Source organism: Sycon ciliatum, chromosome 5, assembly GCF_964019385.1.
Source record: "Sycon ciliatum chromosome 5, ocSycCili1.1, whole genome shotgun sequence".
In the NCBI taxonomy this organism is placed as follows: domain Eukaryota; kingdom Metazoa; phylum Porifera; class Calcarea; order Leucosolenida; family Sycettidae; genus Sycon; species Sycon ciliatum.
The window spans coordinates 10,216,300-10,232,111 of NC_088647.1; the positions used below are offsets into that span (position 1 = coordinate 10,216,300).

The window sequence follows — 15,812 nt, forward strand, 5'->3', positions numbered from 1 at the left end:
AGCACCCATCAATCTGACAATCAAACAACCGGTTAAGGTGGCTCCTACCCCTCGGGTCCAATTTATTTTTGTTTGAAACGTGGCTACAAACGATTGTACTTTGTTCCGTTGGATATCTAGTGTACGGAGACAAATTTTTATCAAGTTCTACCGGCCGGTTTCACTCGGGGGAGGGGCCAAACATAGCATACTCACAATTGCCAATTTAGGCCAAAAAATACCGGAAAACCACTTTTTTTGGCAGTAGCACTGGTAGTTACCCCCTTTTTCTTGATGTCCAACATCAGGACAGTAGTATACTTGCTAAATATCAGCATAAGCTGTAGAAGTGGGTAGAATTCTGCTAGAAGGTGACCTTTTTTCTCTTTTCGGAATCATCCCATTTCAGCGCACACGTCCCACATATTAGCCCCGCCCACAAGTATTTGACACTGGACTTGCCCTGTATTCGATGGTTATGCTATCATAACCTAATAATGGTAGTGTGTAGCAAGTTTGAGCAGGTTCTACCGAAGGTAACTCGTGAAATAAAACTTTGAAGTTTCAAGTGATGCCATATTTCAAGAATCAGCACATTGCACTGGCCATTGTCCAACGCCTTAGAACCCCTGGCTCCACCATATGACAGATACGTATCTTACAATAATTGATTGCAACATCTTCCGAACATAGTAGTAGAGCTTTGGATCAAGTTTTAGCAGTTTCCACCGAAGCTAACTACCAAATTAGAACTTTGAAGTCGCCCACATACTAAATGCCATAGCTGAGCATGTGCATTGAGTGTATGGTCTAAAGGTTTTCACAACTATCTGCAATGCGGCAGATACGTGTCTTACATTACTTGATTGCAACATCTTCAGAACATAGTAGTAGAGGTTTGCATCAAGTTTAGACAGTTTCTACCGAAGCAAACTACCAAAATAGAACTTTGAAGTCGCCCACATACTAAATGCCATAGCTGAGCATGTGCTTTGAGTGTATGGTCTAAAGGTTTTCACAACTAGCTCCAATGCGGCAGATACGTGTCTTACATTACTTGATTGCAACATCTTCAGAACATAGTAGTAGAGCTTTGGATCAAGTTTAGACAGTTTCTACCGAAGCAAACTACCAAAATAGAACTTTGAAGTCGCCCACATACTAAATGCCATACATGTAGCTGAGCATGTGTATTGAGTGTACATGTATGCTCTGGTGTTTTTCACAACTTTCTCCAACATGAAGCCGATAGTGATGTGGAATTTGTTGACTGCTTTGTCCAAAACATAGTGCTGAAGCAATGCACATTGGGCACTTTCTACTGGTAATGCAATTATTATATTATACAGTGTTTGCTGCCAACATAGCAAGAAATACTTCTATACTAAATGCGTATTCCACGGGGTACGGTCCAATGGCTTTTCACTTCACATCTAGCCACTGTTCTTCGTGCATTACTTGAATGCTTAGTCTCCGTGGTAATGAAGCTAAGAGCCACACTGGAGAAGTTTCTAACTATCAAAAATATAAAATTTCGAAGATGCTACTATTACATCAAGTAGCTGTGTGCAATGCCACTCTGTTGAACACAGTAAGCAAAATCGAGTCACTAAAACCCTATTTGCCAGATACAAGCTGTTGAGACTGATAGCAGCTGTATGATCTGATATGGATGGCGGTTCCACACTGACCAGCACATGTACACGCGCACAGACAGAAGAACATACAAGTATTACACCTAACGTTACTTCGAAGTACACTGTGTACATCATGTAAATACAAGCGTATTTACAAGCATCACTCATGTTCTCCACAACCAGCAGTCCTGGGCCACTCCAGCTGGTCAGAGTGCAATAATTTCTGCAGCAGGCTTGACTTGGAAAGCTACTCACAACTGCCATGGCTGCAACATAAGTATTTCCAGCGCTTTTACAGTGCTACTTGTATTATAATTATTGTCAATCCATTGTGGTGCATGGCACTCGTTTTCAACAACATATCCAACGCCAGCAGAAAAAAGAGGGGGTAGGGGCAAATTACCACGGTTCAAAACTAGTCATATTGAACGGCGTTATGCCATGCCAGGCGCGCACACAAAACGCCCGCGCGAGCGCGCATGCATGTACACACCCGGGTGACACACATTGATGCGACTTTACATAGCCTGCACTGTCGTTCTATGTCATAGGAGTGAGTGCACACACATATAATATGTACATGTAGATTGCCTAATTTTGCATACGTAATAAAATTGTATATGTATACACACATGTGCGTGCACATATAGGTAAACTCAACGGCATACGCATGAGTGTGTGCCAGTAGGGCCACACAATTATCGGATTAGTCTGTGAAAGTTGCACGGCACGACAAACTTTCGGACAGTCTAAAGATATGACACAATGAATGTGGAATACCCTCCAGTGTGTAAGACCATTTCATATCTATTTCGCAGCGTTTGTGATTTTCGGAGCGTCCCTGTTGATATTTGATGTCCTCACTTGGTTGATGACACAGTCACAAATTATCAAATTCACCTCCGCAATGCCATCCAATCTGCGTTCCGCGATACATGTACAGTGAACAGTGTTGAGGAAAGCCATGCAGCAATAAAACAGTTGAGACTCCCAAGCAGAGGATACAATTCAACAGCGTATTGAAGTACCGTGGAATTGTTCTAAACAATTTTCAAGACACATTTACAAAATTTTAAGTGCGTCTTGAAACGTGTTTGAAGTGCTTCGATGTATTTACCTTCGATATCCCTGAATCGATCCATCCACAGCTACCTGACGAATTTGCCAGTCAGTGCGGGAGATGATCGAGCAAGTTATAATATTAAGGTCGCGAGATGTCAGTGGCACTGGCAGGAAATCTACACAACTGAGCCGCGTGTTCTGAAATAATTTTCTAATACTCAGCCATGATTCAAGAGCGGACTTCTCCCTTCTTATGGTACGAGCACCAGTCGACATTGCACTCTTGGAATATCTTCTGCGAGTGCTGCCTTCCCCTTTCATAGAAAGAACGAGTGAAGAGGGACACTAGCAGCAGGTTCTAGCTAGGTCGCCAGAATTCAAAGTGCAGAAAAGCGAGAAGACGTTCAACAACGATTGATCGCACAAAAATCATCGCTACCGAAAAATTTACTGAAAATCTACACTTTTCAAACGATGCGCGCGCAGAGGGTGTGAGCCACCTTAACCGTGCAGTTTTGCCATGGTGACCAAGGTGACGTCACGTGTTCCTGTGTGCAAGCTTTTTATTCGCTTTTGGCGGCATTTTCACTTTCAGGCTTGGATTCTTTTCCTCTGGCTGAGTGTTGTTTGAACAAGTGTCGTGGCTGCTCTACCAGGCTAGGCGTTCGCTGGAGCTGTCGTAGTGCCTAGTGGCTGCTGCTTCATTGCTCGGTTTCGTGTTTGTTGAAGTACCTTGTTCATGGCAAGGTTGTTTGGACATGGACATGGCTAGCAGTACATTGTAAGCTGTTGAACTGGTACTTCACCGCCTCTTTGCCAGACGACCATCGTCGTCGGCCGAAATCTTGTTTTCAATCGAAGTCTGAGGTACACAGGGCTCAGTCGGGACCTTTCTCAGTCCAAGTTCTTTGAAGCAGACGATCTTATGGTCATCCTCCAGAACATTGGGTCGGCTGAAGACTGCGTCCGGAGCCTTTTCTGACTTTCTCTGGGCCTTCATCCTTGCTCTACCAAGCGCAAGCGAACATGACGTTTGTACGACAGATTTTGCTGGCGCTGGTGTTGGTACTGAGTAGTAGTAGTAGTAGAATTTATTATTTTGATAGGGAAGGCCCTACAGACGTTGCCGTCTTGTTACAGGGAACCCTAAGTGCTCTTTACAGAGCGAAACAAAAAACTACTGAGCTGTGGTGTTAGCGTGTCGTTATGGCACATCGTACCGGAGCACCTCTCCAACCTGCTGCTGTACTTAATCGGTGGCTGTTTCCTTGGCTCGTTCATCTACCAGAGTCGCTATGGGCACTTGGAAACCGATAAGATGATTGAAGCGCAGCTCAGCCGAGGTGCAATACTTGCCCTCGGTCTGAACATGTGCCTGGTAGGATTCTCTCTGCTCTGGGAGGAAACGCAGATGCGCACGGTCGTAGTGGGATGCATTGGCGCTGCAGCCATGTACGCCTTTCTGCGCGAGAAGAAGCCAAGCCAGGTACCGGCGAAGACGAGCAGACCTGTGGTGCTGGAGCCACCGCCGAAAACAGACCCGTTCCACGGTCACCACCAGCAGCAGGATACGGATAACGGCGATACGTTATTGTCATCATCGCCGGGGTTTGACTGGGATAGCATCTCCACTGTGTTATCGGAGCTGGGAGACAAGGAGCGTCAGAGGATACTGCAGATGCTGCAGAGGGTTTTCATGGCGGCAACGCAGCGCGATGACGGAGACGGCAGCGACGCTGTCTGCTTGCAGCGCGTGGTGTGGACGGTGGAGCAAGAAGCTCAGCGACTGCTGCAGGCTGCTAAGCTGGCGGAGCGGGAGCACCAGGATGGTGACATGCTGACGAAAGCGTCCGAGCTCGTCGAGTGGGCTATCCAGAAGACGCCGGAAATCACTGAGCTGGACATCTCCGACCTACTGCTGGCGAAAGCAGTTGCAGATATTAACCACCTGAGCTCAGATGTCACCAACATCCTTGTTGATCTGCACGAGCTGAAGGCCATTCACAATGTAGATCGTGACACCGCCCTGGAAAAGTCTCGTGCCCGTGCGCTGGCTGCTCGCCATGCACTGCCTCTTGTGGAAAGCAATAGCATGGTGCTGACAGAGGCACTGATTGCATCGCATGATGAATTGAAACCGTTTGAGTCCATCACTGGTATCCAGGTGGTGGCTCTACGTCCGGACGAAGGGTACGTCACCTTTGAAGGAAACGGCAGGGCGTGGGCTTTGAAGCAAGCATTCAGTGCCGACCAGGGTCTAAAAGTAGAAGTTCGCTTATTTGAATTCGCTACAGGCGAGATGTGCGGTGACATCATGCGTCGAGTACAGCGCGTCCGCTCTTGGAAGAAAGTAACAGACGAGTGGCCAGAACCTGTGTAAGCAGCCGCCAGACAGACAAACAGACCACTGCCGATGATGTTTCTCCTGACCATCATGCTGCCAGCGGCCATCGTAGTCTGCTCAGCACAGCCACTTCTGGCCACGGTGCGTAAGTGCTAGTGCGAGGGCAAGTGTCATGTGGACAGGTGGTGTCGAGTTGCTTCCAGACATGTGCCTTGAACGAGCAAACATTCATTCGGGCTGAAAAAAAGTTCCCAACTCTGATGATGTGTGGGCATGCTTGGACCCAGGTGCAAACAAGCCGCTTGGCATTGGCACAGTCTCCGGATGGCTCGCATCCTCTTCCTGTGTCACGGCCATTGTTGTGCGGCACGCGACACCAGGATGGTGTTAGCCGCTGTAGAGCTACCCCACACAGGCTTGTTAGTTAGCATGTGCCTCCTCGCGCACCGTCATCCTGTCTGAAGCCCATTCAATGCTCGGGAATATTTGCTGCAGGCTGTGTGTTGCCATATAGAGCTTGTGCGGACGATGCAAAGCTGACGGACGCTGTAACTGCACCATGCTTGGCAGTGGGTGCGTTGAGCATACGGGCATGGCCCGGCCGATGATTGTGAATTGACAAGATTCACTGCACTGTTGCAACTTGCAAGGCTCGCTAGGCTCAGCGGTGAACAGCTGCCTGCTCGGGTTTTGCCGCCGCGCATCCGTCCGTGTTGGTCTGCAGCATCCAGACACCGGTAACTGTGCAGCACCGGCCGCCATCGTGTGTTTGTGCGCGTGCACATGCGCACCGTTTGATTGACGAGGGCAAAACATTTGATTATGCATGCCCGTTTTTTGATGAAATTTAATTGCATGGATATCATCTGTTGTTTTATGCAATTTCTTCTGAAGTGTGCTGTTCAGTTTGTCATTTTCTTGCTGAGATCATGGCAGGAAGCTATTTCTCTCTATTTTTGTCAATGGCTAAATTATTTGCATGCGTGGGATCAGATTAATGTCATGTTAGTGCATTGGGAAGTCTCGAGTCTACACCTTCCCACAGTACGGTCAGTGTCCTCTTGCATCTGTTGTTATTCGTGTGGCGCGCGAGTGAGTGTGAAATAGGTAGCAGGAATAGGAAGTGGTGTTTGGCGCATGACAATCCTCCATCCCTCTCATCTTTACCTTAACACCAGCTTGTAGTATTGGAAGAATATCACTGAATGTGATAATGTGTGGACAGAGTACACACTGCCATTCCTCTTTACTGGACTTTAGTCGGAGTAGGCAGGCATGATGAGGTATCTTTGGAAGCTGATGTACTGGACATGCCATGATTTTGCTCCCTAACTGTTCTACTATTCCATTACGGTAATATCAGGTGCTCAGTACTGGTACAGACCAGACTTCACACTGGTACTAGTAGTACTGATCAACTACTACCTTGCACAAGCCGGACTCAAGAACGCACCAGGGATATTATGTTTGGATGGGTTCACGTTTCCAAAATCACGGAACAGGGGAAATAAAATTCTAGGATAGAATCAAAAGATCTGGACTGATAATTAAAATAAAACAGCAGGGGCCAGTCACTGGCAACTTCAAAAGCAATACCAAAGTCTGATAAAGCAAGAAAAACAATAGCGCAAATTACTAAATGTGTTCTCTGGATGACAGAATCTCTCTGCTCTCATATGAGTTGTATCAACAAAATAATCATCAAAAGCTCAGGGTTGCAGGGAATCATAATTATGCGGAGATTCGAAAATCATCATATCTATTGCCATGGCGAAAGCCATCATCGCATCAAGAGGACGGTGAGAACAAATCGTAATTCAGATAACAAAAATCAGAATGGAGTGCAGAGTGAAAAGCGAGGCCACATCAATTGAGAAATTAGCAGATTTATAAGAAATAGTAGAGGCTGTATCAAGCAGGAAGATTTACTTTGAAGCACCAGGCATCAGCAGTAGCATTGTACACCGTACTGCACAGCCTCTAAGTAGTGAGGAGCTGGGGGAGAGTGAGCCAGGGAGGTTTCTACTATAGTACAGCACTTTCCAGCAAAACTGGCGATGGCTTTCATCAGCTAGTATATGCAGAGAGCGAAATGGAGACGTGAGGATATGTATACAGATTGGGACCTCTATGTTACACAAGCAACACTGATGTGCTTTTAGCGATGGGAATGGGTGAAGGGGCACTGACTGTACACAACGGAACTTGTACAACGAAATCTGTACACCAAGGGCTTGGGGTCAGGGAGAGGGACATAGCTGCCACATACATTTACGATACGGGCGTCGCCACAAACCTGGCCATGCGACTGCTCCGGTAGGGAGGTGATGGAGAGCGAGCCAGGAACTGGTGGTGGTGGTGGTGGTGATGGCTGGACGTAATCGTCGGGGGTGACTCCGGAGGAGATGGATACGACTGCTGTCTGTAGGATACGTGGCGAGTGTATTCGCTGCTGTTGTAGTTGTTACTATTGCTGCTGCTGCTCGTCGTGGCGTTGAGCCATGACAGAGAAGCGCCCTGGCGGTTCCATGGAGTCGAATCGGGCTGAGAGAGACGGCGCGTTAGCGGCGAGCGCCTCACTTCGAAATTGACAGGACTGTAGCTGTAGTTGGGCGATGTACTTTGTCGAGGTGGGGAGACGCTCGGCGATGGTGGCGAACGAGACGCAGGATACCAACTTTCTGCGTTCGGGCTAATGCTGGTGGATGGCGGCGCGGCTCGCTTGAGCAAATTGCACACTGATCCATCCTCGCCAATGCGGTAGGAAACCTCACGCGGATCGACCCAGATAGTCAGCTCCGCTGGCAATCGATGTAGTTCGGAGGTGAGCGAAGCATGATCTGCAGCGCACTGAATGATGGGATCTGCTTGATGGTTGATCCTCAGGCATCGATACCCACTGCCTTTCGTGGGTTTCTCGGGATGCCAGTGACATTTATAGTGTTCCATCAAGCGATGCGTCAGGTCTGTCGTGAACATCTCAACCTGCTCTTCGTCCATGCACTCAACACCAGTGCTGAGCAACTCTGCCACGAAATTCGCAGCACAACAGACTTCGTCCCTCATCTTGGGTCGAGGAGCAAAAAAATATTATTCACCACTACAACGTCAAGTGTAACGCAGCCCTCGCAGGAACAGAAGAACCAACACCTAAGCTTATAAGAGCCGTGATAGCCGCAATAAACTAGAGGAGAGCCAGCAGGGATGCTGACCGGAGCAAGATGCAATCAACTGGCCAGCCGAGCAGGAGCGCGCGGGAGACAATAGCTGCAGCGCTGGTTGACAGGAAGGCTTTATTGGGTCGGTAGGTTCGCTGACCGAGAGCGATTACGAGCACCGACACTGCTGCACTGCTGCCAACTAGGAGAACGACCGCTGGATAAGCCTAGAGCGGCTTCACGAAGTGATTTCATAGATGTGGAGCACACATTTTATATGCGCTTGACTCGAACTGTCTGAGAGTCTCTCTTCTTGATGTCAGTGCAGCCCAACGACGTTACGTGCGCTGGGCACGCCAGACAGCTGCTGGTCGTGGCCCTATTCAGCTATTGGTCACCAGCAACACCACTAGATGACAGGCTAGGCTTGGCTGGGCCGTACTGCCGCTAGTACTACTGCCGTACTGGGCTTGCACGCTGCTATGGTCATCACTACAACAACTCGCAGGCTGGGATATGCGGCAGCGATCGCACTGATCCGACGCGACGGCCCTTGGACTCGTTCAAATCTGCACAAATCAGCGCAGTCGGTTTGGCTGACTGCATGCGGACTGGGTAAACATGGTAAAAGGGCACTAGCACTGGATCATGGACATGGTGCTAGCTGGGGGCCGCAGCCGCTACCACTACGAGTACGACTCACACAAGCTCGCCGCACACTGCACTGTCGTAGTCGTACTGGCACGCAGCGTGTGCTGATAAGTGGTAGATCTGGTGGTAGTGATACGCATCCTCTAACCTGTCAGCCATCCAAATGTGGTCGATCTAATGCAATGACCGACGATGTCCAACCAGGCTCTACTACACTGTCACTGAGTCTGTCTACACTATACAGTATACTACTGTACAGACTGTCCTACTCTAGCCTAGTCTAGTCTAGGCTCTAGAGTAGAGTCTAGTCTAGTCTACCTAGCTAGCCTAGCTCTCCTCTGCTACAAATGTTGGTCCTGTGGTCATGTAGCGCAGCCAACACTAACAGGCACCACTGCCACTGCTTGCATAAAAATAATGATCATGACCGGCCAAATCTTGAAATGCCACTTGTGCCTGTTGTGTTGACGTCCACGTCGAGTCCAGTGCATGCAGTAGCCAGTGTCCGGGGGCATGTCCCCGATCACGGACATCTTTCTCACCACTACTGTACTATAGTACTACTACATACTAGTGACTGCACTGACGTCATGACGTCACATGCTCGATTTGACCAATGCCAATGACTGCATGCATGTAACGCGGATTGTGGTTATCAACGATTTGATGTGGATGTTGCACTGACTATTTGCATCCCTCTCTTTCCTTCTGCATTCTATCTCAGTATCTGGCCCACTGTCCCGCACCGCGGCGTACCGGTGGGGGTACTAGACCTGGGCAGTGGTGGTAGATCTACGGAGTTTGTCCCCCTGTCTCTGATCCATGGCAGTGATCACATCGCAAGACTGGGCCATGGGTAGAGGACAAGTGGCAAGTGATACTTAGTAGTCGGTTGAGTGTTACATGTATGTCCAAGACTAAAAAAGTAGAATAATAAAAGTTTACCCGTATCTACTAGTACTAGTAGTAGTAGTAGTGCTCTTGGTATGTCCTATGACTGTTATGCCAGTTATGCCAGTTATGGGTTTTGCATTGCTAGTACATCATGCTGTATTGTATGATTGTATTGACTAACTGTACTGTACCTGTATACATGATTGTACTACTACTAGGCTGTAGACTGTAGTCTGTAGACTGTAGTGTAGCAGCTTGCTCTAGATCCAGGCTACAATGTTATTAGCTCTATATTCTTTACCCATGGCGTCATTGACAGTTTCCTCACAATCACAAGCTTCATGCAGCGACTGTCAGTTTCTTTGCGTAGCCATATTTTCGGTTCCCCCTATCCCCTGATCTGCAGACCCAGTAGTCTTACAAGTAAAGTTAGTTACATGGGACATAATATTGATTCTCATAGTACTGCATACTGTCATAGGAATGTCACCTGGCCTGGCCTCTAGTACTAGTACTAGTACTAGTACAGTATACAATCATGTATACTGTTGTGTACATCGACATGCATAGCCGTAGTCCCACGTCCTTGTTGCTCACAATAACCATGATAACCCGCCTACGACTCAGCAGGAGTATAACATGTGGGCGGCGTGCACATGTATGTATAATAATGATCTCTTTGTCGACGTCTTTGAAGTAAGTAGTTGGAACCGTCCGTGCGCGTGACTTGTATTTGTAAGTACAAGTGGGACGTAGTCGGACTCGGAGGCCAGGGCCGCCGCTGCGCACTTCCCCAGCGCTGCAGCCTGCACTGCAGTCTGTGTTGTTCCTGTGGACCCCAAATGCACCCAGTCCCTACCACGCATGCATGCCTGGGCAGAAAAAGGACGCCCACGCACTCCATCTCATACGTACGACATCAACACCTTTGTCATAGTTTGTGTCATAACAAAAAATAAAAGTTAGCGCTATCCCACCCGTACCCGGTACCCATCCATGATCCATGCCTTGGCATGGCACAGACCAGTACAGAGAGTCAGTGATACTGATACTGATACTATAGAGTATAGTGATAGTGAAGACTAGACAGTAGATCTACAGTAGTACAGCGAGACTGCATAGTGAGTTCAGCACACGCTATGCCCACATAATGTCATTATCGTGACATACGTAGGTCTACGTGTACATGTACTGCACATGCATGTGCGGAACGGTTCCGCTTTGTGAGAACACTTGAGATATTTTGAAGTGGCGTGAAGAGCGAAGTCACAGCCAGCCCTCTTCCCGTATTCACCTTCAAGTGAAGTACTTTTACTCTTTTACCATTCTGATCATGCAAGACAACAAACAAGGATAGTACTAGAGTAGCACGCTAGTGACTTCACTTCTGCTGCAGCCGACTACATGGCGGAGGTTTCGTATGAAGAAACATAACATCCCTCAAACTCAAAGAGCCTGGTCCGGCATGTCGAGCATCAAGCGCACGGTTTGCGTTACACAAAACTGCACAAGTGCCTGTGGAGACGCGACTCCGCCAATGGAGCAGAACAACTGCTTCGCCGTCGTCGATATGGGTAGGTCCACACATTAATAGCTACAATAGCTACATCTTCTTTGCTGTTGTCTTGTCATCTCCTAAAATCATTGGCTGGTTTGTGACATTTGCTACTGAAATACAATTCTACTAGGTCATAGGCCTAAGTAGTCGTACAGTAACTGTTGTAGTCTCTGTAGACTTTGTCACACGCATCGTAGCGGTTGTGTAGAGTTGTTGCTGGGAAGTCAACCACTGCATGCTGGGGGTCCATGGCGCTGCAGAGCGCAAACCCATTCAGCCCAGTCGGGGATTATCTGATAAAGTCATATGGATTCACGAACAGTGCAAAGAGCGTTGCAAAGCCTGACTGCTCGCTTCAGCTGGTTTTCAGCGGCGGAGAGCGCCTTACATGTAAGCATCTGTTTCCTATAGCTATGTCCAAAGACGGTATTGTGTCTAACAAGGCAACTGCCTTGAGATGATGTCGAGCGACGTTCAGCCGACAAGCAACGCAGATAGCCGGGAGCACGGCGTGGCTTATCCCATGATAGATGTTCTAAGGATAGCGATATTTCCGCTGTGCCACCGACAACCAACCCGTTTCGCTGGCGTTCAGAACGTCGTAGCTGCACTTCATCTGGCGGTTATTTCAATATTCGTCATGACTGACTTCTGTGTTTAGAACGTTCCCGACACCAGGCAGTGGTCCAGTACTCTTTCCATCCTAACTAAGTATCACTGAATCCTTTCTGGCAGTTTCATCACAGCTTACGCTGTTCTACTCAATAGTCATAGTAGTACTAGTAGTACATGTAGTAGTAGTCATTGAACTTTTTTTTTTTATTTACTTGAAAAGCACATAACCACCAGGAAAGCTGACAAAGAAAAAAGAGTAAGAAAGGACAGATAAAAACTAAATCCGTGATTGTCCAGAAAATGAGGGGAACAATCCAAAGTACTCAGCGCATCATGACATAAAAACTAGAGGCATTTGTTATTCGCAGTCACTTGTCTTTGACTTTGTACTGGCAAAGCAGATCATTATTATACCATACTCCATAGCGCAACTAAAAGCGTCTAAATATTATTATCCATTCTCCAAGTCCATAGACAGCACTCATCCAGGATTTCATATCCTTTATTGCTGAACCCACAAATTGTGATACAGATTGTACAGAACCATTCGAGGTGTTGAGAGAAAAAGCCATCTACGCAGGTATATTGTAGTTAGATCAAAACCCTTATTGGAAAGAACACGAAAGTGGAATAGCAAAAGGTGCACAGCAAAGCAAAGCAAAATACATATAGAAGCAAAGTAGAAAAGAAATACAAAGCAGCAATAAACAAGGAAACAACGGCAATTGTAATCGAAATATGAGCACTCAAAATAAGTCGTGATTCGGCAGAAGAGGGGACATTCGTGATGAACTTCAACTACAAAAAAAAAACAGAAAGAACTAGTGTGTAGTTAGATAGGAGTGCAGCTAGTAATAGCAGCATTGTTTAATTGCCATATTGAACTAATGTCTACTGTAAATCATGAATATGTAACGAACAAGAAAATCTAACGAGTTAACGAGCAAAGATTTATCGTTATTTTAAAATTCGTTAGCAAAAGTCGTATCAAGAGTAGATAAACAAGAGTGTGCAACTCGAGGATGGGTTGGCCCACGGCGGAATTTTTTGTTGACGTAATCTTTTCGACGACGCACGCACTGCGAGCCTTTTGGAGAGGTTTCCCTCGTGCACTTGGCCGGGCTTTACACTACAAGGTCGGTGCCCAGCACGTGCTCTCACACTGCTCTGCGGCAAAGTCCGCGTTTCTGAAAAAAAGGTGACGTCAACAAAAAATTCCGCCGTGGGCGGTGGTATCTGCAGATTGTGCAGGAGAGATCCGGAGTTGCACACTCTTGTTTATCTACTCTTGGTCGTATGCTTTGGGCCTCGCACGATTGAAATCGATCATTTCACATTATGGCATGCAGCGCGTGTTCAACGGATCATAACTCAGTCAATTCTCAATGGAATTCAACAATCAAAAGATCTAGATGATAGCAGAGACGCTCAGCAGTCGGCTCAAACAGTTCCGAAGTCTCTCAGATGATTTTTGACGAAGCCGCAGGAGACCGTTAATTTGAATATTTTACGCTCCTACGATGAATAAATTTCATTTTCTTTATTCTCCTGACATCGAGGTATACTGTGATGGACAACAATGAATGTTCTTGATGAGCATTCCTAGTATTATTGCATCTGTCTGAGAAAATCGTTAACTTTTCAAACCGTTAACCTTCGAAAATCAGAAAATCGTTAACTTTGCGGGTCGTTAAAATAATATGATTTACAGTATCGTCCCTGATTGCAAGTACAAAGTGCGTACTCCCTCTGGTGCTTGCATTACCATGCTCCCCTGATCAGGATGTACATGTACAAACAAGAGATATCGCATGAAAAACGGGCGTTCAACTCCTACTCCTTTTCGTAATACCAATAGTCCTATTCTAACCGTACACTATCTTCCTAATAGTGGAAATAAGAATTATAATAATGTCTGATCCCCACCAACCAGAGCGAAAATAGGCACACATACATGTACATGTGATTCAAGATCATTGTCATCAGAGTCTTCCATGTCAGTGCAAATACCTGTTGATAATACACCTAGTGCCTGTTGGGTTACGATATCTGACATTATTTGTATACATCTATAATCAAAATAGTAAAGAAAGCAAAACAAGAAATGGGCAAGAGATTCAGATCAATATTGTACAGTCAACGTGGAGACAATATCTTATACAATGATCATGTACAATGTAGCTACATGTACATGACGATTGTATGATCACTATTGCAAACATGTAATCGTGATGCTGGATCAGGACTTGACCAGCTCCGTTCCGGACGGTAGTTGTGTTCTTTGTAATTAGTCATTATTAGTTTTGTTATTACCTATCGCAAAGAAAACTGTTTTGTTGGAAATGGTCCACATGAAGAAATCGCACATTGTGTACTGGGATTTTCTGTTTCAGTCGACAATCTCTGCGTGATTTCATGTGAAGCAGAACCTCTTCAGGCTCTTGCTACACTAGGCTGTACTGTAGTCTTAGTTAGTATCTACGCAAGTCCAGGCATCATGACATTGTCAGGATGGGGATATGAAACGGGTAGGTGGAGGCTGAGCTGGGGCAAAACAAGTTTAGACAATCCTGCACTGGTCCGTCCGTCCATGCACTGGGCTAAAACCGCAGTTGGACCTACAAGTACACAATGGGCCTGACATCACCATTCAGTTCACCACAAACGAAATGCGCACAAGAAGACATGACGTAATGCGTTATGCATACGATTGTGCAATGACAGTATTATGTGTCAATGACGTACAGTATTAAAGTGACACTGACAATCACATGCCCGGTCATGTACGTACATGACTGTACAATGTATGACTGTAGCTTGAGTGACTGAGACTGGTTACAGTATGTTATCTGTTGTGTGTTAAATGTACTAGTGTTGACTGGCACTGTGCTGTGATGTCATATCTGTAGCCAGGGTCCAGTTTGGTTGTTTGGTACTGCCAAATCATGACATGTCGACATCCCTCATGTACGATGACAAGCCGTCTGACACGTGAAGACGTGTCGAGATGCAGCTACATGACGTACAGTGAGTTACCAATACCATGGTTACTAGTACTGGTAACAAACTGACTGTACTGCAATCAGAGTGTACACGTGCTACATCATACATGTACATACATGTACATGTACATAGCCAGGCAGTAGCTAGTACTGTAGAGTGTAGTAGGCCGACTGCAAGCTGCTTATTCGCACGCCACAGACGTCAGGCATGACGCAATGCAAGGGCGGAAGGTAAGTACACTGTCTGTTAGCTGTACGTGGTGTAGCTAGCTGTTCAGTGGTGCCTTCCACCCTCGGATAGTATGATTTCGAACTCTTCCTGCTCCAATTACATACATGTAATCATTGGGTTACTAACAGTAACAGTGGTCTGACCGACTCAGTCAGACTCAGACTCAGTCAGACTCAGAGAGCAGGGTCTGATCATGAACTAACTAACACGTCACCGGGTCGTTACTTGGGTACTGTAGTAGCACTGAACAATGCGCAATGCAACATGCCATGCCATAAGCATAGTTACTTCCACCAACTAACTACATTATTGTATTTCTAAAGTAATGGAAGTAATTAGTATCTGGATTTAGAAGACAATAACATTGAAGTATGATATGACTGGCTTGACGTCATCTTGCAAACTGATGCTAGCAATCCTAGCAATAGCTAGCATGCTGCGGTAGGTGGGAACTAATACTTACTTACGTACATGTAACGTCGTTACGACGCGTAGTAGTCACATGTACATGTACATGTACTGATGTAGTTCTCAAAGTAGCTCCTACAGCTAGCTACAGTATACAGATGCAGGTACTTAGTACAAATATGGACATGCGCATAGCCATAGATCATCAGTATGGTAAATGTGGGTCCATATTTGTGCATGAAATCCAGCTGGATGGATTCAGGTGATGTGCG

At 46.5% G+C, this 15,812-nt stretch overlaps 1 protein-coding gene across 1 annotated transcript; it reads right to left on the bottom strand.

The window, feature by feature from the left end:
• Nucleotides 1–7,293: 7,293 nt before the first annotated feature.
• On the bottom strand, nt 7,294–8,088 carry LOC135816786 (protein BTG2-like). Its single transcript, XM_065329887.1, has one exon. The coding sequence runs from the start codon at nt 8,086–8,088 to the stop codon at nt 7,294–7,296; it is 795 nt and encodes a 264-aa protein (XP_065185959.1).
• Nucleotides 8,089–15,812: the final 7,724 nt, after the last annotated feature.